General features: G+C 51.4%; 7 protein-coding genes across 7 annotated transcripts; all 7 read left to right on the forward strand.

Annotated features, from left to right (window-relative positions):
* Positions 1-311: 311 nt before the first annotated feature.
* V8C40DRAFT_270207 (cullin family protein) lies at positions 312-2,818 on the forward strand (the record flags this gene model as incomplete). Its single annotated transcript, XM_083220164.1, has 3 exons — positions 312-731; positions 794-2,703; positions 2,761-2,818. The coding sequence occupies 3 exons, from the start codon at positions 312-314 to the stop codon at positions 2,816-2,818; spliced, it is 2,388 nt and encodes a 795-aa protein (XP_083068387.1).
* Positions 2,819-4,719: 1,901 nt separating this feature from the next.
* On the forward strand, positions 4,720-6,944 carry V8C40DRAFT_283255 (uncharacterized protein). Its single transcript, XM_083221916.1, has one exon. It carries the CDS (start codon positions 4,794-4,796, stop codon positions 6,732-6,734), a length of 1,941 nt encoding a protein of 646 aa, XP_083068388.1. The 5' UTR covers positions 4,720-4,793; the 3' UTR covers positions 6,735-6,944.
* Positions 6,945-7,549: 605 nt separating this feature from the next.
* On the forward strand, positions 7,550-9,159 carry V8C40DRAFT_116522 (PIF1-like helicase domain-containing protein). Its single transcript, XM_083210861.1, has one exon. The coding sequence runs from the start codon at positions 7,693-7,695 to the stop codon at positions 8,968-8,970; it is 1,278 nt and encodes a 425-aa protein (XP_083068389.1). The 5' UTR covers positions 7,550-7,692; the 3' UTR covers positions 8,971-9,159.
* A 2,259-nt stretch (positions 9,160-11,418) lies between these two features.
* V8C40DRAFT_256374 (YjeF-related protein N-terminus-domain-containing protein) lies at positions 11,419-14,727 on the forward strand. The gene is made up of 2 exons (XM_083218263.1): positions 11,419-12,191; positions 12,297-14,727. The coding sequence occupies exons 1-2, from the start codon at positions 12,074-12,076 to the stop codon at positions 14,399-14,401; spliced, it is 2,223 nt and encodes a 740-aa protein (XP_083068390.1). The 5' UTR covers positions 11,419-12,073; the 3' UTR covers positions 14,402-14,727.
* Positions 14,728-15,109: 382 nt separating this feature from the next.
* On the forward strand, positions 15,110-15,558 carry V8C40DRAFT_256375 (uncharacterized protein). Its single transcript, XM_083218264.1, has one exon. The coding sequence runs from the start codon at positions 15,160-15,162 to the stop codon at positions 15,424-15,426; it is 267 nt and encodes an 88-aa protein (XP_083068391.1). The 5' UTR covers positions 15,110-15,159; the 3' UTR covers positions 15,427-15,558.
* A 636-nt stretch (positions 15,559-16,194) lies between these two features.
* On the forward strand, positions 16,195-19,191 carry V8C40DRAFT_116542 (PalH/RIM21-domain-containing protein). The gene has a single exon (XM_083210863.1). The coding sequence runs from the start codon at positions 16,457-16,459 to the stop codon at positions 18,929-18,931; it is 2,475 nt and encodes an 824-aa protein (XP_083068392.1). The 5' UTR covers positions 16,195-16,456; the 3' UTR covers positions 18,932-19,191.
* A 2,123-nt stretch (positions 19,192-21,314) lies between these two features.
* On the forward strand, positions 21,315-23,193 carry V8C40DRAFT_116553 (TLC domain-containing protein). Its single transcript, XM_083210864.1, has 2 exons — positions 21,315-21,899; positions 21,979-23,193. The coding sequence occupies exons 1-2, from the start codon at positions 21,717-21,719 to the stop codon at positions 23,152-23,154; spliced, it is 1,359 nt and encodes a 452-aa protein (XP_083068393.1). The 5' UTR covers positions 21,315-21,716; the 3' UTR covers positions 23,155-23,193.
* Positions 23,194-24,239: the final 1,046 nt, after the last annotated feature.

Raw genomic sequence — 24,239 nt, forward strand, 5'->3', positions numbered from 1 at the left:
GATTACTCGATCTCCCCCAGTGCTACAGATTACGGCATCTGCTAGCAAACAGCGACAAACCTCCGACTAGCCCGTCTCGTCTCGTCTCCCGATCATCGAGTCTGCCGTGCGTGCCACAATCCCGGTCCCGGATCGCTATCTCCATCTGTCAACAATCTTGGGTTGCGCCGAGTTGCCCGTGCCAATCGACGTTCATGCAACCAGCGACTGTTGAACCGACCTCTCCCTCTCGCCGCCGCCCACGCCTTTCCTCATCGTCGTCGACTTCACCGTCCGCAGCAAAGAGGCCTAGGTTCTCCGACAGCTCGACCATGGCCAGTGCCAAAGCGAGGGGCAAGATGCCCGAGGTCATCGACCTGACAAAGCGCCAGTCGGCGTTTCAACCGCATAGCGGAGCGCGGAAGCTGGTTATCAAGAATCTGCGCAGCCCCGTCAACCATGAAGCGCGGATCCAAGAGTACTATGCACGGACGGAGAGAGAGCTCGAGGAAGCTCTCGACGCAATATTTAGCAACAAGAGTCCGGCCATCCCGCTGGAGCGTCTCTACCGCGGTGTCGAGGACATGTGCCGCAGTAACAACGCCGAGAAGGTGTATCGGACGCTCAAGGATAAGGTTGACAAGCACCTCAAGACCATCGTCTTACCCAAGATTCAAAGCGCGGCTAAGGTCTCCAGCCTTGAGGTCTTGAGGAGGACGCTGGCAGAATGGAAGACGTGGAATTCTCAGACGGTGTGGTTGCACCCTTCTCATTTGATCTGTGTATCATGGCATAAAGCTAACTCGATATTTAGATCCTCATCAGGTCGACTTTTAGCTACCTTGACCGTACATATCTGCTCCTTAAATCCTTCACATCAATAAACGACCTGGCTATTACGCGCTTCTGTAGAATGGCCTTCTCGTCACAGGCTGCTCAAGCAAGCCCAACCATTGGAGCGGAAATCATCTTGGCAATATGCGAGCTGATCAATTTCGATCGCCGAAATGACAGCCGGAAGGAGCCTGAGCTACTCAAGGATTCTCTCATGATGCTGTATGTGCTGGGAGTATATACAAAGCAGTTTGAACCCGTCTATTTACAGCACTCCGAGGCGTACTTCAAAGAGTTTGGAGAGACCTGCAGTCCTCTAAGTTTGAAAGAGTACATCGAGAAATGCGATCGCCTCTTGGAGCTCGAAGATCGGCGCTGCATGACATACAACCTGGACAGCACAACACAGAGACAATCGATGACGCTGGCGCACAACATTCTTATCGACCAATATTCCGACAAGTTGCTTCATGGGGGTAGCTTGTCCAATCTATTGACCGATCGAGATGTGAAGTCCCTCAAGGGATTGTATGACCTTCTTAGGTTGTCGGGCATACAAAAGAAGTTGAAGACACCTTGGAGCGATTACATCCGGGAAACAGGGGCTTCGATTGTGGCTGACAAGGAACGAGGGGATGAAATGGTCCTTCGCCTCTTGGACCTGCGGCGAGCGCTGGACCTGACAGTGCGTGACGCATTTAACAAAGATGAAGATTTCCTTTGGGGAATGCGAGAGGCGTTTGGCAATTTTATGAATGACCGGAAGATTGCCGACTGCTGGCCATCGGGCACATCCAAGATAGGCGAGATGACTGCAAAGCACATTGACATGCTGCTTCGTGGTGGTATCAGAGCACTCCCCAAGGAACTTCTTTCCGATGTCAAAGATCGAGCTGCAGCTGAGAAGGCAGGTCATGCTAGTAGCGCTGACGAAGATGCTGAGCTGGACAGGCAGTTAGACCAGGCTCTCGAGCTGTTCCGATTCATAGAAGGCAAGGATGCCTTTGAGGCCTTTTACAAGAAAGACTTGGCTCGCCGCCTTCTCATGGGCCGTAGCGCTAGTCAAGATGCCGAACGCAACATGCTCACCAAGCTGAGAGGCGAGTGCGGCTCAAACTTTACACATAATCTGGAGCAAATGTTTAAAGATCAGGAGCTCGCCAGGGATGAGATGGAGGCCTACAAGGAGTGGTGCCAGGGCAGCCCCGACCGCGTTGGCAAGGTGGACCTGCAGGTTATGATCCTGTCTGCTGCCGCCTGGCCAACGTATCCCGATGTAAGGCTCAATGTGCCCGAGGAGGTTGCCAAACGCATCGACCAGTTTGATAGACACTATAAGAGCAAGCACACTGGCCGAGTCTTGACATGGAAGCACTCTCTGGCGCACTGTGCCATCAAGGCAACCTTTCCCAAAGGAACAAAGGAGCTCCTCGTCTCGGCGTTCCAGGCCGCCGTACTCTTGCTCTTCAACGACGTCACCGGAGATGGGTTCTTGGCATATGAGCAAATCTCGGCCGCCACGGGCCTCCAAGGCGGTGATTTGGACCGAACACTTCAGTCATTGGCCTGTGGAAAGGCGCGTGTGTTGACAAAGCATCCTAAGGGGCGCGATGTGAATCCTACGGACACATTTACTTTTAACAAGGCTTTTACCGACCCCAAATATCGTGTCAAGATCAACCAGATCCAGTTGAAGGAGACCAAGGAAGAAAACAAGGCTACACACGAAAAGATTGCGCAAGATAGGCGGTTTGAAACCCAGGCTGCCATTGTGCGCATCATGAAGAGCCGTAAGACTATGGGTCACGCGGAGCTGGTGGCCGAGGTCATCAACTTGACCAAGAAGAGAGGCAGTGTTGAGCCGGCCGCCATCAAGAAAGAAATCGAGAGGTAAGCATCTTAAAAGTCTCCGAGAGTGACGACCAGATAAGCTAACTACTGCAATAGCCTGATCGAGAAGGATTATCTTGAGAGAGAGGAAAACTCTTACACATATTTGGCATAAGGGGGCTGTAGTTGGATGTTTGATACACACATTTGCTTATATTCGTTTGCTTTGGCACTGATAGAAGGCGTGGCGGGCCAAATGGTACATGAGGCGTGTTAGAGTCACTCGAACAACTTGGATTTAGCAAGCAGAAAGCATGTAGCTACATGAATTCCACGATCCCATGACGACCGCGTGTTTTGGTCCTTGCTACGTTTTTTGCCCCTTATTTTACTTGCTCCTTTTGCCCGATCTACGTTGTACACTGAAGTCGAGAGATTGGATGCTCTATTACAAATCGGTCTGCTATCAGGGAAGACAAGCGTGTAAGAAGGATTGCATATTTCTACGACTGATTGGTGATTTTCAGTGCGATGGGAAAATCCCTCACACCGCAACGTCGATGATACTCATAGTGCGGCATCTGAACGTGTGCAAGTTGACCATCTAACGGTGAGGTTTGAATAAGGCGACCTCCTCCGTGCTCTATACTATTTGTCAGACCCCTTTGGAGTTGATTCTGGCAGATGGAACGAATAGGCCGCCAAAGTTGAGTGAAAAGAGGCAACCCAAAAGCAAAGTGCCTTGTTACGTTTTGTTTGCCAGTGCATCACCATCCACAAACTGCCACGTCAAAGAGGCTTGCGGGATCAACCCACTGAGTCACTACACTCGAGCCTCCATTCGAACCGATCGTCGCGTCTTGTTCTGATCAGATCCCACTGGCGATTCCGACGGTCAGCGTGGCACGAGGAATGCCTGGTTTCGGGGCTGTCAAGCCCATGTAGATGGTTGTACAGAGTACCGAGTTTCTCCTCAGTGTAACACGGCGGGAAGAATCTTATGTTCCGGCTAAGACTTTGAAGCTACACAGGAGCACAGACGTGCTACCAATTCTTGTTACTGGATAGTCTTACTGTGCTGCAAACGGTGGGATTAGACACCTGTGGTTAAATGAAGACTCCATTTAGAAACAGGGACGCGTTCGCCCTCTTACACGTAGGGTTGGTGTTTCAAGAACTACGCGGCGTGTCGAAAAGTGAGGCTTCACAAGCGTGCAGGCCATTCTCGACTCACGGCATTTACGGCGCAAACAATCGGCATCCCGTTTTCGATCAAATGGTAAGGCGGCTAGTTGCCTCATTGGAGCTGAACAGATCAAAGGTGTCCAAGGCTAATGCGGCGTGTCGAACTGGTGGGAGGGGGTGGGAAAGATAAGGCGTAATTACTGTACACTATTGATGCAGGGATCCCTGCATATTCAAATGTTTCGATGATGATATCTCGCAGAATGTGAGGCGGAAGTGCTACTTTCACATGTTTCCCCTCGGACAAAAGGGTGCTGCAACACTTACACAAGAACTACTTATTAGACTTAGTACCAACCAAGAGAAAAGAAAAACGTGGTCTACATGTACATGAGGAGAACCTCCGTGTTTCATTTGTGAGGCTGATGCGATTACTTGCAAGGCCCCAGATGAGGTTAGCACACAGCTTGCACCATGACAGCTGCACGCTTAGACTTGTTATGCACAACATCCCCCGCACGGAGGATTCCGAACCAAAATCCATCCAGCTCACCGAAACCAACCAACTAACTATCTAAGTACCGAATGTAACATTCCTGTATTGTACATGTATGCATACAAGTATCGACACCATTTCAGGACAAGAACAGCTGGCAGCTTTCGCCTCACTATCCTGTCCGTGGAGTCGCTACACACCACACGTACTAGTATTCAATGCTCGGTCAACCCATTTCGCAGATTTGCTTCTTGTGTTCCGCCTCACTTTTTTGATTAGCTGATTCTGCCACTTTTAGCATCGAGATATAGGTAGATGTAGAGGTAGACGTAGAGATAGCTCGGCATATATAAATCGGGGTGTGTCTTCAATGTTTATCTGCCTTGCCTGGCTTCAACTCTCTTCCATCATCATCAAGATATCAATCAAATACTACAAGTCAAGTCATCTTTTGAAAGCCCGTCTCAATATGATTTCGGGCTTGCCTGAGGGTGTTGTTCAGCTCAGCAGCAATCGCAGAGCTGGACACCCTCGCCGTCCCGAGCCACAGCAATCCTCTCTCCAATCATCAGTTCATCAAATAGGAGATCGAGGCCTTGCGCAAATGTCTCTTCCAAGACAGTCCATGATGCAACCTCGTCCTTCATCATCATATAATTCACATATGCCCCCCATCCCAGCACACAATGCGCGCACATCACATCAGCCAATGTCCGAGTCTCAGCCACGGCGAAATGTCGACATTATTGATACCCGCGACGGAAACATCACTGAATCAGAAGCTCGCAAGCGCCTCTCCTCTCTCATAGTCATCCGTATAGAGAGATTAGCCGATCCATACGACCTCGACGATGAAGGCAATCCCATGCGTCCAACCTGGGACAAGGCAACACACACGGTACGAAGAGACATATCTCAGGAAGACGCGAGACGCAAAGTCCGTGAGCTGAATAAGGAAACTGGCTCTGTGACAGACAAGAAGAACGAGCTTTCGTCGGCGATCCAGAGGCAACTAGAGCATGCGTGGAATAAGCTGGATAATATGGAGTCGGACCCTCGCTTGGTTTACACACTCGCTCAGTTGGATTGGAAGTATAAGAGAGTCGAAACTAGAGGCCATGGTGGGAAGCATGAGAGACGGAACAAGGATAAGAAGAAGAGCAAAGAGAAGCACAAGTCTAAAAGGTCACCGTCAAGATCAAAGCCTAAGAAAGAGCGAGTATCAGTGACGGCATACTTTAGGAGGGAGCCAGGACGCAATGAACATTGCTTGAAGATGCTGAGGGCCCAGAGACAAGAACATGGAAGCAGAAGTCTGCCTCTCAATGAGCATATACCCATGGTGATCCCGGGTCAGCCACCTCGCCCACAGCCTGTTCAGAATAACACTGCCCGTTCTCTGCCACACTTTCAGACTCACCAGCCTGCATTTGATCCTCAGGTTCAATGCCGTTTCCCTTTGAGCCAGCCTTCAAACGCATTGGCCGCTCGTCCTAATGGATCAGCTCCTCCACCTCCTTTTCCTCCTCCTCCTCCTCCGCCTTCATCTCAGCCAGCATTATCATCATTGCCGGCCCGGATTCCCCCTCCATCAATTTCTTCACGAAGCAACCTCTCTCAAGCAATCGAGGCCCAGAATCGCAGGATCCAATCAAACGCACCTAGAATGGAGCGCCAGGCTACAGCAGAGTCGCACAACTCCAGAAGCTCCGTCACCTCCTTCGACTCCCTCTCCAGCGAAGACTCCGAAGATGACATCCTGACACCAAGCTCTTCTGTTGGCCACAGTCCTCCTCAGCATGATGGGCAAAGAGGCCGAAGCAGGTACCGCCAGCATCAGAATGGAGGCGAATCCGTCGCTCTGGAAGTGGCCCGCCGTCAGAGGCCAGCCGACAGGTTCGTTGGTATTCCTCCTCCAGCGCCTGATCCTATCAAAGCAGTGCCCGACGCAGAGATTCCGAGGCGCGTTGAACAGAGAGCGTACCGCGAAGGCGTCATAGATGCACCTGGAATGGCAAGATCCATGCCTACGGGGAACATGAGCTCATCACGCCAGCCTCGAATCATACATGATCCTCCAGAAAGTCAGAGATCTCTTCCTCATCGCTCAGGAGGGTACTCTCTGAGCAATCAAGACATGGATCGATTGGGAGAGAGGTTCAGCCGGACATCATTAGCAGATGAACCCAGAAGTCGCCCGGAGCCAGCAAGACGATACCGCGATGATTCCGATGACGAAATCATGCTACCTGGATCGAGTCGCGGTCCATGGAGAAGGCAAGATGCTCAAAGATATATGGCAGATAGAAAGCGTACTGATCAAGATGCGTGGGATCTGGGTAGGAGTGGTCCGCTGCGATATGAGGAGAGCCAACGGAGGGCATCGACTTATGCAGGATATGAGAGATAAAGAATGATTTTCTTGTAATTTGATGTGTAACATTTGTCTTGGTTCAGGTTTGTTCTTCACACTGGACAGCTCATTACATAGCTGTTCTTTGCTAGCCAAACTGGCAGTACGACTGAATTAAAAGAAAAAGAAAAAAATACTAAGCCTTTCAACTCTTGAGATCAAGAAAGATCAAGTATTGCCTTGCAACTATAATGACTTTGAGCTGTGATAATAAGCTGTCGTTCTTTTCCTTCTCCCTAGGTGGCTACTACCCACCTAGGTAGTAGGCAGCATTTATACTGAATAGGTACTTGGTGTTCGCTGTGTATAGAAGCTAATTTCTCCACCAAGACCATCTTCATCTAGCAATCAAGTAAATATACATAAATTTCATATATATACAGATAACATCTATCAATTTTCCGTAGCACTCTCTATATTGGAATTATGGATAGCCAATCTCTTGGTCTGTTGCCCCAAAGCTCGACGTTGTAGGTTAAGTACGGGAATGACGCAAATGCTTATCGTTAGAGCTTGAATGGACTAACACACACCCATCGCTATTAGCCAGGTACCGCCTAACCCCCCAAATGTATGTTACACAAAATATGTTACTCGATGGCTCGTTGACAAGATTAAAATTTTGACCATTCATTCCCCTTATTGCTCTATTTCCTTAGAAGGGTTATCGTCAATGGTAAGTGTACATATGTAGCAACAAATGCTTAAGAGCGTGCAGCGTGTAAAGTGGTCAATCGCGGATGACTAAGCATGTCGTGTACAAACAAAATAAACCAAAGCTTGCATGGATACGCGATCCCCAGCGCGTTGATTGATTGCACAGGCCCTAGACGCGCCTTCAATATGCACTAGCAGCATCTCGATCTGACAAGTACCCAGGCAGTAACTGATTGATGGTGGTATTGGTTTGATACTGCTATTCTTCCAGGCCTTGCCTCCCCCTCGGCACCTGTATATGATCTCTATCTTCAACCTCGCTGTTCGACCCTCGCCGACCTCGCGGAGCCTTCAAAGGGCAGCGCACCTTGCCCATGTCCACTCGACTCGCCCGTCTTTCGACCCGATGTTTGCAAAGGCTCACAAGACGTTCAAGGCCAATGAACCCCCCGGTCGCAATGCCCTAGCCAAGCAGCTGTTCCCGTCCAGCAGCCCTGCGGCTCCCGTGACCGACATTCGGGATCAGCTCAAGAAGCCTGTGGCTAATGCTAACAGCGTTTCTGTCCCTGCTTCTGCTTCGTCGGCGAGGACAGCCCCGTTTTCGAAACCTCTGCAGGACCGATCGTCGGGCCTCATGCAACAGCAACGGTCCATGACCACCTCGAGCAGCGCCGCCACGGGATCGCTGGCGACGCTCTACACCAATTCGGATTCGTTTAAGGACGTCGACGTCGTTGACCTTACTGGGCCCGACACAAAGACAAAGGCAAAGATTCAGGAAGTTTACTTTGAAGAAGATGATTTTAGCGACGATGCGGACCTCGATCTTGATTTCAAGCCCCCCTCTGGGGTTCCTGTTCTCCCCGACCCAAAGCCAAAGCCGATAGAAGAAGATATCCTCCCTCCGTCTTCTGCTGCATTCCCGCCAGCGACTCAACCATTAGATTGGTCCTCTTCTCCCACATCACATTACTTCCCACCTCAACTTCAAAAGACAGCTGCTTCTTTGAAGCGTGATTCATCTGGAGAGAGTGAGATGACGGGATTGCCCGCACCAAAGAAAAAGCGAGTGTTGCCGGCAAGCTTCCGCTCCGAATCCAGTGACAGCCAAAGCCAGGATGCTCCGGTCGCTGCGATTGCCCCGCCTACAAAACCACCGCGCATGTGGGACGCTCCCGTCAGTGCCATTAACGAGCAAAAGAAACAGTTCAAGATTCAACAGGCATCGCGGTCAGAATCCCAAGGGCTAGACGAACAACCCCCCCAGTTTGGCAAAACCCACGATGGGGCTAAAGGCGATGCCATCCATCTGAGTAAGGAACAGGAGCATGTGCTCGACCTTGTAGTGAACCAGGGGAAAAGCGTGTTTTTCACAGGCCCAGCAGGAACTGGAAAATCTGTCTTGATGAGGGCCATCATCAACCAGCTCAGAACCAAGTATGCCCGAGATCGCGAGCGGGTGGCTGTGACAGCCTCGACAGGTCTTGCGGCGTGTAACATTGGAGGAATTACTCTTCACAGTTTCTCGGGTAGGCCACACGTTGACATTGCCGCAGGCCTAATGCCCGTCGGTTGATGGTTATCCAGAGACACAAACATAACTAATACTTTGGGGATAGGTATTGGCCTTGGAAAGGAAGACGCAGCTACTCTTGTCCGCAAAATTAGAAGGAACCCTAAAGCCAAAAACCGATGGCTTCGTACCAAATGTCTCATCATTGATGAGATATCCATGGTGGATGGAGATTTGTTTGACAAACTGTCACAGATCGGAAGAACCATTCGCAACAACGGCCGACCTTGGGGCGGCATTCAACTCATCATCACAGGTGATTTCTTTCAGCTCCCGCCGGTTCCTGATGGGGACAAGAAGCGTGAAGCCAAATTTGCCTTTGATGCTGCTACTTGGAGCACATCAATAGATCACACGATTGGCCTTACACAGGTTTTCCGTCAGCGCGACCCCAAATTCGCTGCCATGCTGAACGAGATGCGACTGGGGCAAATTACCCAAGACACAGTAGACACTTTCAAGAAGCTTGCAAGGCCACTCGAGTTCAACGATGGTGTGGAGTCGGCCGAGCTCTTCCCTACGCGAGCACAGGTAGATGGGTCCAACGAGAGAAGATTGCGAGATTTGCCTGGAGCACCAATTAAATATGATGCAATAGACACAGGAGATGTCAACATCCGAGACAAGCTACTGGCAAACATGATGGCGCCGAAATCCATCGAGCTCAAGATGGATTCTCAAGTCATGCTCATCAAGAACTTGGATGGATCCCTGGTGAATGGATCACTTGGCAGAGTCATCGCCTTCTCTGACGAGAGGACATTTGACATGACCAACATGGACGACTACGATCCGTTTATGGACGACGCCATGGCAAAGGCACGCAGGAAGCTGAAGGCCTTTAGCCGCGAACCTGACCCAGACGGTTCAGGCATGAAGTATCCTGTTGTGCGCTTCATTTCCACAGATGGAGTGGCGCGAGTAATCCTTTGCCAGCCCGAGGAGTGGAAGGTGGAGCTTCCCAACGGAGAGGTTCAAGCCAAGAGAGTCCAACTTCCCTTGATTCTCGCGTGGGCCCTGTCCATCCACAAGGCCCAAGGCCAGACTCTGGAGAGAGTAACGGTCAATCTGGGACGGGTGTTTGAAAAAGGACAAGCTTATGTCGCGCTCAGCCGTGCCACCAGCCAGGAGGGGCTGCGAGTCTTGGGCTTTGACAAGAATAAGGTCATGGCCCATCCGCGCGTCATTACGTTCTATCGGCAGCTCTACAGCGCCGAAGAAGCAGCGGCGAAAAGGCCAAATTCGATTGCGGATTTTATCTCAAATCGGAAGGGCGTTGTAAATACCCAGGTTCGAGAGGTTGTTGACCTGGACTCGGAAGAAGAGCGCGCAATGGCATATTAGCGAGACTTCACTTGTTTTGTCATGTCGAAAACCGTAGATCAGTGTAATCTATGAAAGCATTTGTATCATCACTTCATCATTCTTACTATATGATTCCCCCCTCATGAATATCTAGATACGGGAGTGAGGGATAGTTGCGATGTATCGTCATCACCAGACTCAATTTTAAGGGGTTCTAGACCAGCCCCAATGAAAGACAAAGGTCTCAGCTTAATATAAAGTTGTCAACACCCAAGACTCAAGCCTATTGATCCCGAGAGTTGCAGTCAGGTGCAGAAAAGTCTTAGACAGGCCTGCATGTGCTTGGGGGCGATTGGGTGCGGACGGACGGAAACTCCGGGGGGGCACGTTGTCAGAGATGCAAAAACATCCACTTGATCCATAAAAAAACTGTTGAGAGACAGGGGAATATGAATCAGTCAGCGACTTAGTCGTGTCTGTGTCTGGATACGGAGTCGTATTACACTGGAGTAAGAAATGATGCTGGGAGTGAATCCCGCATAGACCCCACGAAGTGATGGTTAGGATGACAGACAGTACAGGGGAAGGATACAGTGAATATGTACCTATACGGAAGACTCGATGTGGCCATCCTGTGTTCTGCTTATTCTGTTCTCTTAACATGTTCTGTTCACCCTAAATTAGCATCAATTGTATAAAATAAATAAATTAGAAACGCAGTCGGAGGCTCCTCTTCTGCAAAAAGACACATAGCTATCCCGGGAATATTCTGGGGTATTATGCCAGATAGCATCCTCGTGGGGTGTGGTAACATTCGGTCAACCTAGACTTAGTAAGAGGAGCTCGAGCTTATTACTGCAGAGGGCAATCTGATCCATATGATGGCATCTGGAACAGTCATTGGAACACCAGAATTGGACTGGAGTGTGACAGCGGGCTAGGGATGTGCCTGCAGGTGCCCGCACTGGTTAGTGGCTGGCTGGGCAAGTAAGATCCAGTTGAGGCGCTGACTATGTTACCACAGCGCGATTGCCCGTTGCTGCAGGGGGCTTCTTACAGGCTCCTTCAAGCTGCTACAGGGCTCCCACCCAGCGCCGTTTGGCCTACCTAAGCATAATCCATCCATATCAAGACGCGAAGGGCTCTGCTCGGCAACCCGTTTGAGCCTAGCGCAGCCACATCCCAAACCGCTTTCTTTCCGCCCGCCAAAGTTGCCAGCCAGCAATCCATATCGTCCACCAAAATTTATCGTCTTCATCCATTTCTTTCGCACGCACTTTTCCCACGTTCTCTCTACCGAACCGGCGGAGGAGAGGCAGCACCAGAGAGGAGGCCCTTTGAGTTTTCTCTTTGACGCTGTTCGAATTGTCCCCACGACCACGGCGACTGCGCTCGCCCTCTTCACGACTCGTCTCCGACTGCGCGCGTGTCCCAAATTCCTCCTGACGTCGTTGGACCTGTTCGGAAGCTGTCCTCCACCTGCGCTGCTCTTCGTGACAAGTCACCGCCGATCGAGCGCCCACCGCGCCTCCGTCGTCTGGGATTTCTTCTGGCCGATTACAGGAGGCCGGAATCCGTCTCCATTGGGACCTTCACTCTGCAATCATCTCGTCTTTACTTCCCAGAAGAAGCCTTTGTTGTGAGGGCTTGCCAGGGTAGTGGTTTGTTCCTAGATGACAGCGTAAAGGCCACAAACGACGGAGATTGCCACTCCCTTTGTTCTTTCTGACCATCAGGGAGACGACGCAGCCGAGCTACGAGGGATTGGACCAGGAGCTGCCGGGCTGACTAGCATCTCAACATGGCGAGCCAGTTCACGGGCCTGCAGATGCGGGTGGTGCTGAGGGATCCTGCTGAGTACATGCTCACGGGCACGGTGAGCGATGTGCAGGCAGGGAGCAGCCTCACCTTGACAAATGGTAAGCGCGTTCCCTTTTCATCTTACTTGGTGCTATTTGCTTTCTTACTTTACGCCCCGAAGACCACGACATCTAGTATGCACAAAGACTAACCCACCGATACAGTATTCATCGATGCGACGCGCGAGTGGGTTCCTCATATTCGAATCGACGCCTCCAACATTGCCGATCTCGAAGAAATTGGTTGCGATGGACCGGATTCGAAGCCGCCAGTCCCAAAATACCCTACCCAACAGTCACCCAGTAAACCGCTGGTACAACCACCCGCGCAGCCAACTCAGCCGGCCTTTGTTGACCCAGCTATTCTGAGTCTAGGCAGGCGGCCCAAGTCGAATACCTTGAGCAGTCAAAAGAACCCACCTGAAAAGCAAGGCGATGAGACCGACGCAACGGCGCTGCCGGGAGTCCTGTATGGTATACATGTGGGGCGACCCTCGCTCGACTCGGGCGATGATGAGAATACTATTGTGGCGTCGGTTAAGGATTTGAAGATAGATCCAGTAGTCATCCTCCCCAAGGATGTGTCCATTAGTAAATCTCGACCCTCCAAGGAGGTACCAGGTTCCGCACAACAGCAACAGAAGAAGAAGGCAAGGCGCCATCCCAAGGCTCATAAGGAGCATCTAGGCGAACCGCAAGTAGCCGTTCAAACCCAGGGACATGGAAAGGGCTGGCGGCAGACCCCTATCTTACAGAGCACCGCCTCTTTCCAGCCCTTCAGTTCCCTCAAGCGAAATGGCAAGGGCGTCAAGAATCTCAAGGACAATGGATGGGCATCTGAGGACGTCACCGAAGAGATGGGAGAGTTCGACTTCGAAAACAACCTGGCCAAGTTTGACAAGCACAAGATCTTTGATCAGATGAGGAAAGAAGACCAGGTTGACGATGCAAGCCGCCTTGTAGCACACAACCGCCGGCCTAAGCCCGGAACGGCTGGAGGCAAAAACCTGCACTACTCTGAGAATGTCCTGGATATGCCTTCGACCTCACCGGCGCCAAATGCCGACTACTGGAACAGTGAGGCGGATGTTGGGGCTAACGGATCAGAGAGACTAAGCGGCCGTGAGCCCAAGAATGGCAGCCAGACTGGCAAGCGGCCCGACAGCAAGACTGGAGGTCGGCGTTCACAGTCACGCAAGGCGAGCACTGCTGCTCCGGTTGGATCACAGCCCCTTAGTAGGGTCAACTCCAGCCTACGATATCAGGCATCTCGCCGCTCGAGCCCCACGACGGGGCATCGCAGCACCGACTACGAACAGCAACAGCACCAGCCTGGCCTCTACCTCATTCCTTCAAACCGTCGAGTGGAAACGATATCTACGCTTCAGATGCTCAATATCGAGAACATTGCCGCCAACGAGATTGGATTTAGCGAGACCCTGATGGCGGAAAATGCGGGCAGGGGCATCGCCGAGGTGGCAGTTACTGCGCTGTCGGATCCGGCTATGAAGGTTCGGTTCGAGATGGTCGTGGCCGGAGCGTCCAGCGAGGCCACCGTGCGCTCATCTACGATTGTGATTCTTGCCGGTAACAACAAGTCAGGCATCCGTGCGCTGGCCGCTGGCCGTCACCTACGAAACAAAAACTTTGACGTGGTTGTGTGTCTGGTCGGTATCGAGCGCGAGCGCGACTTGCTGGAGGATTTGAGGCGGCAGATCCAGCTCTACAGAAACTTTGGAGGCAAGGTACTGAGCAAGCACGACTTTTTCGAGTACCTCCGAAAAAGTTCTGCAGCCCCTAACGGCCTATCCATCTCTCTCATCATCGATGCGTTGCTGGGTCTTACCATGTCGTTTGAAGAGCTGAGAGTGGGTGATCAGGCGTCAGTATACGAGCTGATGGAATGGGCAAACCGGAACGAGGCCTTTGTGCTGGCGGTCGATGTTCCTTCGGGGATTGATCCGACGAGCGGCAAGGTTGCCATAATCGACGGAGGCCACTTGTTCGTCAAACCACGCTACGTTGTCGCTATAGGAGCACCCAAGAAAGGGCTTCTAGAAGTCGTCACACCCCCTCTCCACGATGATCCCTCCCTATCAACAAGCATTGCGCAAGAAGATGAATGGCGTCTGTTCATTGTTGATTTGGGCCTGGGCAGTGCAATCTGGAGAAAAGCTGGCACCAAAATACGGAGAGGCATCGAGTTTGACGGTAAATGGGTGCTGGAAATGAAGTACCGCGGAATCGAGGAGGACGAAGACGAAGACTAAGACCAAAAAACACACACACCACTTATATACATATAGCTAAACGTTGTTACGAATATCAAGACAGAAGAACCAAAAACAGGATGGGAAAAAAAGGAGGGGACATTGGGTTGAGAAACGTGATAAAGAGGTTATTATGCATCTGCCTGGCCGGGGATCGGCTTGCGGAGGCTTTTCAAAAGGAGTATAATAGCGAACTGTAATTATAACACAGCATCATGAGGCGTCAAGAGGAGGTCGAATTCGAGTTTTCGACAAGAATGTATTCTGTATTCTAGCTTGAGGAGGGTTGATACCAATAGCAATACATGGAGGAGAGATTTCCAAACTGAATGCCTGGCTCGGTGTCTATTATTGTATTCCGCCTTAGCAAAGCTGCTGCGAAGGGTACGGTACCTCCTCATTGGACCTATTACTGTGCGTGCCAAGGTAGCATGAAGGTAGCATCGGCTCCCGGGTTTTCTAGAAGGTGGTAGGTAAAGAACTACCAAGTCAAAGGAAGACGAAGGCCTGCACCGCGCGAGACTTTTGTGAGGATAGAGCAATGCCAAGACTGCGGGATAGCGGAGACAAGCTTTGCCAAGAAGACGGCGCGCTGGGCATGGGCAAAGACGCAAATGGGGGGCCTCTTGCAGTTCGCCGTTCGCGTTCTGGATCTTCCATTTTAAGGGGTCGCTGAAGATTTCTTGGGGTTCTGGAATCATGCATGCAAGCACCTTAGTAGGGCCTCTTGGCTGCTGTTCTTTGGGTGGGATGGGTTCATGGCATCATCAATGCTTGTTGCTGTTGTTGTTGTCGTTTTCAACAGGGATGCAACTGGCCGGGGAGCTGAGATAAACTTATTGTGCTACTTTATTTTTTTCGATGGAGCTCCACACAAGAGTGCAAGGCAACAAAAGTTCTCGCTCGGGGGGCTTATGCCGACTTGCCTCTTTTGTTGTCTGGGACGGTTCGCCGAGACACGTGGGAGGGCGAAACTCTGTGGCCGATTGGGGAGATTTTGGCTGTTGGATGGGCTTGATGCATGAAGGACGCTGAGCATTGGTATCTGCATCTGCAGCTATATCTGCATCTATCTATGCATGGAGTCAATAGCATATACTACTGTATTTGATGCTTAGTGAGAATGGAGGAGTAATAGCGAATTGACGCGAAGCCATCTCTGACAAATGTTCATACGACGCATTACGGCACAGTACCACTGTGCAGACACTGTACTGTGTGCCGCACCCTGAGCCACCGCCGAAGCCCATTGGCCCAGGCTCTCTGCAGTGCCCCGTCCCCGCTCCCAGGACAGGCGCCGCACCACGTTGTACCGCCACCAATACAGTGCAAATTGCCAGCACTCGACATCCAGCTCCTCGAAAAGGGTGCCCAGGAAGAACAACACCAAACTCCTCTCTCGACCCCTCTAACGACATTCGCTCCGTCTCGACGTTGCCAGATCGATCGCCGATATCTACCGCTTCAGCCTTGACGATTACTCAACTACTGAACGAGACGACGTTTCTCTGCTTTTTACGAGACTCCTGATTTTGAGCGCACGCGGAAGTCCGGGGCTGAAACAAAGGGCTTTTTTTTCGCGATCGAATCATTGTTACGAAGTCTATGTTTGACAGCCGCCACTGATTGATATGACACTCGAATTGCTCACGCCACTCTGAACCCGACGTCGACTGAATATTCCTTGCCGCGATTCGATTTTCGGCTTCCTCCAGAGATCTCTCAGAGCGGTGCCGCTGACTCCGCCTGTCCGTTCGATTTCGCGGATCGACTCATCATCTGTCAGCGTGTCTTAGATTTTGCGAAGCTACCTGAAGTTTTGCTCCGCCTCAGTCCCGTCAAAACAGGCGGAAAAGGAGAAGAAAGCATTGCCGGGGCCTGCTTCGATATCACGCCCACAAGCATCTTCCATGGCGCACCTGCGATAGGACCCCCGACTGGTCACCTCCTCCCTTGTCGTCGCCGTCTTGCCGGCTGACTCTTGTGATACCGCTTACGTCTTTTCGCTTTTTTGATATCCCGTTTCGATCCGACTCCCATCCAACGATAGCGGCCATGTCGATAACGGCCATGGCCAACGTGGCCCTCGCGGCTACGTCGTCGATGGAGGCGTCCATGGCGCTGTGCACCAGCACGTGGCTGCCGGCCAACGGCATCCTCTCACTGGACGGCCAGTCGGACGACGCCATCCTGACGCTGGATAACGACGCCCTGTTCCAGGCGCCGTGCCCGACGGCCACGATCCCGAGTGTTTCTGTCGCCATCAGCGACCCGGAGACCACCAGCAGCGGAGGCTCGAGCCTGGACCTGCAGGACCTGGGCGACGGCGATCCGGACGACAGCCCGCACTTTTCCGACTTTCGAGACCCCTTTTACGCCTCGAGTTTTCCCATCTGCTACGCCCTGGCGGCTACCACCGTTACCGCCTACATGCTCGTTATTATGCTTTTTATCACGCCACGGTCCTTTTTCGACAGCGGCGTTGTCTATCTTGGCCGCCCCAACAGCTTCACCAACAGCTCCTCGGGAGGTGTGAACATTGGTGGGCGGCCGTGGCTACAGAAACTAGCCGCCTTGACGGTCGCGATATCTCTAACGATTGCCACGGCGGACACATTCCGAATCGCGAAGATCCAGTACATATGGGGAGTGCAGAATGCAAAGGTACTTCAGAACGAGGTCATGGGGAGCACCGAGCTCAAGGCCATCCGCATCGTGTCCGACACGTTTCTCTGGCTCGCCCAGGCGCAGACGCTGATCCGCCTGTTTCCGCGCCATCGCGAGAAAATCATCATCATGTGGGCTGCTTTCTTCCTCATCAGCCTCGATGTCATCTTTAGCGCTCTCAACAGCTTTCTGTACTCTGACCCGGACAGTATTGGGAATTCTATGCCCAAGAGTTTTGCTCATCCCATCCCCGCGCTGAGTTACCTATTCCAGCTGGCGCTGGGGGTGCTGTACGCCGCGTGGGTTGTGTACTACGCAATTATGAAGAAACGATATGCCTTCTATCATCCCCTGATGAAGAACATGGTTTTGGTGGCCAGCATTTCTTTGGGCGCCATCCTGATACCAGTCGTCTTTTTTATCCTCGATATTTCAAAGCCAGAGTTTACTGGCTGGGGTGATTATGTGCGGTGGGTTGGTGCGGCGGCAGCCAGTGTGGTGGTGTGGGAGTGGGTGGAACGAATTGAAGCACTGGAGCGTGAAGAGAAAAAGGATGGAATACTTGGAAGAGAGGTGTTTGATGGAGACGACACGCTAGAAGTGAACGCAGCAGAACTCCCTTGGTCACGAAAGCGAAAGGGATACAAGGTGGAAGGTGGTGGAGGTGATGGCAGAGGAGTGATGGTTACGGAGAGGGAGCAAAGACCTCGAGAAGGCAACGGTTGGCCCGGTGTACCGGTCATGAGCGGCCGAAATCGTGAAAGAGAGCGCGGCAATGGACACGGCCGCGATGACGACGAAACTGGCGGCGGGGCAGCAGGGGAGAGGACATCAGGACATATTTTGAGGCCGCCAGTGTGGCTCACGCGACCTGCCCCAGCCATAACACAAGCTAGCAGAACAGAAACCACCAGCGCTGCCAGCAGCACCGTTTACGCCGTGAGATACCAGGGAGGCTCCGATACCATGGCGAGAGCAGCTGATCTGGCGAGAGCAACTCAGATCCGACCCACGACAGAAGCCTCGAGACCCGAGAATCACCCCCAGAGTCGCCATCCTGCTGTGGACGATGGGGTTTCGACAAGCCAGTCGCCTACATCCATCTCTCCAGGGGACTCTCCATCCGTTCACATTGCGATACGGGAGCCGGAGAGGTCGATGGATTTGGAGGCGAACTCTAGCTCGGGCGGCGGTCGTTGGCAGTCACTGCTGCGCCGTGGAAACGGCAGCCAAGTCCCTTCGCCGCTGCAATCGCCTAGAGGACTATCAGATGCCCGCTCAACCTTTACGACAAGAGCCCGAATCGATACCAACAGATGGGATATCCGGAGCAGGCTGGAAGAGTTTGCCGTGAGCCAAGCCGACAGGATCCGAGAAAGGTTCCGGCCTACGACGGACACGGACAATCTCCCCGTGACAGTAATACCGGCGCCAGCACGACGAGGCGCGGCGCTGCAGCAGGTTCTGGAGGAGGAAGGCGAGGAACTAAGCAGCTCGGCGGCATCGGCCATACGGCGAGCGCGGGGATCCAGCAGCAGCAGCTCTTCTGAGGAGGTGTACGAAGTCAGGGGCCGGAATAACATGGCGCCCAACGCATACTCGAGAACGACAGCATCAGCGCACGAGAGGCCCATACCGCCAAATAATCCGCCGCTGTGGCCGGGGGTGCGCAATCGACATCTCTATGACGACGACGATTACTCGTATGACGATTCTGTAACGGAAACTTCGTCTGTGATTTCACAGGAGCACGAGCATGCACATGGACACGAGCGGGAACGAGAACGAGAACGAGAATCTGAACCAGATACTGGACAAGACGACGGACGCACGATACCGCCTGGCGGGTCTGGTGCCTCATAGAGTTCTATGGTTCTCTCTCTTCTCTTCTTCATCGTTGTGTGCGTTGCTTGGCTTGGTGTTTTACCGTTACGAAGCGTGTAATGAAGGAATCTTGTCTTTGAGCGAGGCGTTTTTTTGGGGGGTCACGGTTTTTTTTTCATGTATATGCGGTGTTTGAGTCCCTTTTTACTTTAGGGGGAGAGGTGTATGAGTATAGTATATAAAAATGTTGATGGATGGAGATATGGTGATGACGATACCCGGGGGCTTTTTTGAGGAGATTGTTATAAGAAGTTTATTTGGGAGGAACTATGTGTAGATGGGGGGAACGGCTGTGAGAGCGAAGGTGTTGCTATATTGTATTTAGGCTCTATGTCAATATTTACCATGAACTACTTGCTAGGGTTTATCTGATGGCAATGAAAACATGGTTACACAACAAATCTTGACGTTTAAGCTCATTCAAGGCGATATTATAGAGGGCCACAGGAGACTCGATTGGATAGTTCATCATATATACGTTCGGGGCTCTTCTGCACAATGCTAGGCATATTAACGGATACTATTCACAGCGTTTTTAACCTCCCCCCGGGTCGTGAATTGAGGCTGTCGTTGACCGAGGAAATGCAGATTACTCTTCACAGCATTTTTAAACTTCCCCCGGGCCGTGGATTGAGACACCCTCAGATTGCTCCATTACGTCACTTTCCGAGGAGACAGGGATTCATCGCAATCACAAAGCTCCGTAATCCGCCTCAAAAGCAGCATCGTCAAAAAAAGAACCAAGAATGCAATATAGTACAGTACAGCAACGGAGTACATAAGCGGACCATTCGGGTCATCTCAGGCACGAGCTACCAGCGCCACACGGAGCTTTCGCAACGACCATTCCGCCGTGATTTTAGTTTTCTCGGACCCTGGATTCGCTGCAAAGTTCCGACACTTGGGAATTAGTAAGTATACGCGTAACCGGCTTCCCGTTGAATCCACTGATTTTATGTTGCATAAGATACCAAAAAGCGATATATCGTACTTTTGCGCGGATAGTCGGTTATTACGTTGTGCGCTAAGAGGAAATAAGAGAATATGGGAACAAAGGGAAAAACAAGGCACGGGTGGGCGGCCAGGGGAGACCCCTGCATCCCGTGGTAGGGAAAAAGCGAGCTAGGCCTGGCAGGGATTTGGCACTTGGGACTAAGAAAGAAAAATAATTGGGGCGGAAGTGGGACGGGATTGTCAGGGGGAGTTGAAAGCAGAGAAGGATTTGATAGATGCTACAGAATGTGGTTTGTTCAACTTATTCAGGAGATGCTATTGTGACGAGGGGACTTAGTTATCTATTTGGTTGGAGGACTAGGAGTAATATTACAAGTACAGTAAGCAAATAGCGATCAGTGTTATCTCAGGCTCTTGATATAGTACAACTAGTTCGTGATTTTCCTTGGCGCATCTACCACTAATACCACCCAGAGCCCGCAGTAATCATACAATGAGCTGATCAGAGAGGAGAGACACGGGATGGAGCCTCTCATTAGCTACTAAGTGGGAGGGAGCAAGACGAAGGACAACATTTACAGAGCCAAGGCTATACTCAGCGAGGTGATCTGTTTAGGTATGAATTACATCAATAATTCAGGGTCCAGCAGCTGTCAAAAAAATAACTTTTCGCCATCAACGAAGCTTAACGGAACCCTGCGCCATGTCAAGCCTCTGCAATGAGATACAAAACAAACAAACAAGTCTCAATCCGATTTGGCATCTGTCAACAAGGGTAGTGTAGCCGGCACTTCAGCTTGATTCCCTCCTGGTCGTTGTTGGTTATGCACATGTCTGCCGTTACATGAGTCCTACTACAGTAAGGCTCAGGCACAGATTCCCCCCCGATACCCATAGAAAAAAAGGCACCTGCCTCGGCACTCCCCTGGGTACCGTCTACCTGGCTGCATCCTCACCAACAACAGTGCGCATCGGTAGACTCTACATTTCCGTTGGGGTGATCTGATCTGTGTTTGCCTCCGCCCAAAATTTTTCCATAGCTGAGGTGCCCTGCACTTTTACTGTACCTTAACTGTTTCCCTCTTTTTACTCCTTTGCATCTTTCTTTGTCCTACCAAATGCCGGCTTTCTCTCCTTTTACTTGAACCCTAATCTAGATCCCGCCTGGTAGCAGACGACAACGGCGTCATCGAAATAAAAAGAAGTCTCCGTCAAATCTCACTCGGCGTCTCCAACAATCGACGTGGCCTCGCCGTCCCGGTCCTGCGTCCTCCCTCTCCTTTTTTATATCCTTCATCTGCATTTGCCAATTGGACCAACAGCAGCTGTCGCTTTACTCGTATGCCCAAGAAAATAGACCGCTATTTTTGACACTCGACCCCTCTGACGGTTCATTAGACCGAAGCCTCTTATTAGTCCCAATTGTGAGACGAGACAAGCGGATAAGCCCACGCGAGTCTCTCACCCCAAGACCACCAATCAATTGCGCTTGCGCCCCGCGACGACAGGGGTGCACAATAAGAGGCCAGCGATCCTACTTGGAGTAGCATCGTCTGCTCAGGTTCGACTTTTCGTCCCCTTTTATCCTCCTCCTCCGCCGTGCAGCATCCGACCCTTTCGTCCCCTCTTTTGCTTGTGACAAGAGGCAACTTTGCGGCGTTTCGCGACCAACGAAACAAAGCCGCCCCGAAGCTCAACCGAGTCACAGCGTTGGGACGAACAATTCTCGAGGCGACAAACCAGCGGTCGAACTCGAACCAAGACATAAGACAGACAATCAACTTCGTTCGTGCTCGACTACTCGTATACAATGGCGGGGGTCGAGCCTTTCCCGCTGCTCAACACTTCGGCAGACCAGCTGCACAGTGCTGACGTCAACGTTGCGAGGCGCAGGCGTAAGAGCAGCGGCCTTGGAGGCGAGATTCGTGCTGGCGACACGGGCGCGCCAGCACTGGCCTCTAGCAGAGTCAGTCTCAATGCCCAGGACTCCGAGGTGAGATGAGATGACTTGAGAATTCCCACTGTACGAGGCTTTCGTTTCATCAGGCTGACCTGACCGCCACAATCAACAGCACGACTCGTCTGAGGGCTCAGAAGATGCCTCTGGCGCTCCCAAAGTTTCCAAGCGCCGTCGCACTCGCGGATTCTTTTCCCAGGCTCGCCAGACCATGGTTAAGCACACCTATGTCCTGCCCGCCGTCCTGCTGCTCGTCTTCCTGACTGGCTATGCTGTCAACCCGTCGGATTCCAACCCGCTACACCACTTTCTCTTCTTGTCGTACCCGATGCCCCAGGATGACCCCCTCAAGCCCATCCACTATGGCAAAGGCAAGTGGGACATTGCGTTCGTCGCCTTCTACACCATCGTCCTGTCCTTTGCTCGCGAGTTCATCATGCAGGAGGTCTTGCGCCCATTGGCCCGCATGACGGGCCTCAGCAAGGGCAAGCAGGCCCGTCTCATGGAGCAGATGTATACCGCCCTTTACTTTGGCGTCCTTGGACCTGCTGGCATGTACGTCATGAGCCGCACGCCCGTCTGGTACTTCAACACCCGCGGCATGTACGAGGGCTTCCCCCATCGCTCGCATGAGGGTGTCGTCAAGTTCTACTACCTCTTCCAGGCTGCCTACTGGGCCCAGCAAGCCATCGTCCTCCTCCTGGGAATGGAGAAGCCGCGAAAGGACTTCAAGGAGCTTGTGGGTCACCACATCGTCAGCCTGGCCCTCATTGGCCTGAGCTACCGCTTCCATTTCACCTACATTGGCATCGCCGTCTACATCACCCACGACATTAGTGACTTCTTCCTCGCCTCGTCCAAGGCTCTCAACTACATTGACCACCCCATTGTTCCTCCTTACTTCGCCAGCTTTGTCGTCGTTTGGATCTACATGCGCCACTTTATCAACCTAAAAATCATCTGGTCCCTCTTCACCGAGTTCCGCACCGTTGGTCCCTTTGAGCTCAACTGGGAGACTCAGCAGTACAAGTGCTGGATCAGCCAGTACATCACCACTGCCCTGCTTGCCTCCCTTCAGGCCTTGAACCTGTTTTGGCTCTTCTACATTCTGCGCATCGCCTTCAGATTCATCCGCGATAAGGAGGCGACTGATGACCGATCTGAAGACGAAGATGACGATGTAGATGAAAAGCCGGCCTCAACCAAGCACAATGGCAAGATGGCTGTCCCTTCTCTCGAGGTCCACTACGAGGCCGATGAAGACAAGGCGACTGCTTCTGCCAAGCATTAAAGAGTGCTTGACAACATACAGTCAACAAGAAAGGGGGGTGCGCATTATTTTTGGGTGGGTTGGAAAGCGCTATTAGTCTAATAGACGTACGATTTACGCAAAAAACAAAGCAAGCGGATTTGCGAAAAACAGATGCAATTTATAGGAATAGCGGTGTGAGAAGCAAGTTTTTGAATCATGCTTCTTTTCTTTTGGTCTTTACGTCTTGGAGACGGACCTACAACAATAACTAAGGGGAGAGTCTGTCCGGATATTGGAGGGCCGGAGACAGAACGTAGGGGCATGGGAGAACTGGCGTTCATCTTGTTTTGAACATGACAAGGGGAAACAAGAAAAAAAAGAGAGCCTTGGGTTTTAATACTAATTTTAATTTGATGATGCTTCTTCCTCCTTTTTCGGGGAGGAGAGGAAACTTCTTGATGCAAACTTTGGGAGAGGCGAGATGATCGATGAAGTATTTAGGATTTGGACAAAAAATTGCAGAGTTGGAGTTCTATTGCAATACGCTTTTGGAGAGGAGAGAAGGGGGGCGTGTATGTGTATTCAAAATCAAGCCTTGTTTCCTTTCATTGGTAGTTTTTGATCTTCCTTAATGAGAGGTTTGAAATAGGGATTCGGGTTGGATGAAATGAGGGTATACATAGGCAGGCAAGGGGGGAGCTACGAGGAGAGAGGGAGCTTCTTTCTTTTGCTTCTTTTGCAAATAACTTGAATGCCTAATATACTATATACTTTGTAACTATTTAATCTTAATGACTCAAATTTCTCTCAACGCATGTTCATGCTCCTCATCTCATGAGTATCCGTACAGAATCCGAACATCAACGCCATTCATGGACACAAATACATCATCCAGACAATAATCTACAGCAATTAATTCCTCAACTACAAACATCACATTTCACTCACAAGCAAAGACAATTTTTTTTTTTACCAAAATTGTTTTCTGTTAATTTTTCATGCTACCTAAGTTATCAAGGCTCGCCCTATACTTCTTAAGCAAAGTGGGAATATCCGTATCTGGTGCCCGATTTTTTTGTCATCCAGAGACCGTTTCATGGTCTCGGTTTCCCTGAGGAAAGAAT

The sequence above is a fragment of the Trichoderma camerunense genome, assembly GCF_050948025.1.
Source record: "Trichoderma camerunense strain CBS 138272 chromosome Unknown V8C40scaffold_22, whole genome shotgun sequence".
NCBI classification, from domain to species: domain Eukaryota; kingdom Fungi; phylum Ascomycota; class Sordariomycetes; order Hypocreales; family Hypocreaceae; genus Trichoderma; species Trichoderma camerunense.

Coding starts and splice junctions, on each gene's coding strand:
- V8C40DRAFT_283255 (XM_083221916.1), top strand. CDS start 4,794: ATGATTTCGGGCTTGCCTGAGGGTGTTGTTCAGCTCAGCAGCAATCGC.
- V8C40DRAFT_116522 (XM_083210861.1), top strand. CDS start 7,693: ATGATCTCTATCTTCAACCTCGCTGTTCGACCCTCGCCGACCTCGCGG.
- V8C40DRAFT_256374 (XM_083218263.1), top strand. CDS start 12,074: ATGGCGAGCCAGTTCACGGGCCTGCAGATGCGGGTGGTGCTGAGGGAT. Junction 12,192..12,296: donor CAGCCTCACCTTGACAAATG/GTAAGCGCGTTC, acceptor CCACCGATACAG/TATTCATCGATGCGACGCGC.
- V8C40DRAFT_256375 (XM_083218264.1), top strand. CDS start 15,160: ATGGCATCATCAATGCTTGTTGCTGTTGTTGTTGTCGTTTTCAACAGG.
- V8C40DRAFT_116542 (XM_083210863.1), top strand. CDS start 16,457: ATGTCGATAACGGCCATGGCCAACGTGGCCCTCGCGGCTACGTCGTCG.
- V8C40DRAFT_116553 (XM_083210864.1), top strand. CDS start 21,717: ATGGCGGGGGTCGAGCCTTTCCCGCTGCTCAACACTTCGGCAGACCAG. Junction 21,900..21,978: donor TCAATGCCCAGGACTCCGAG/GTGAGATGAGAT, acceptor CACAATCAACAG/CACGACTCGTCTGAGGGCTC.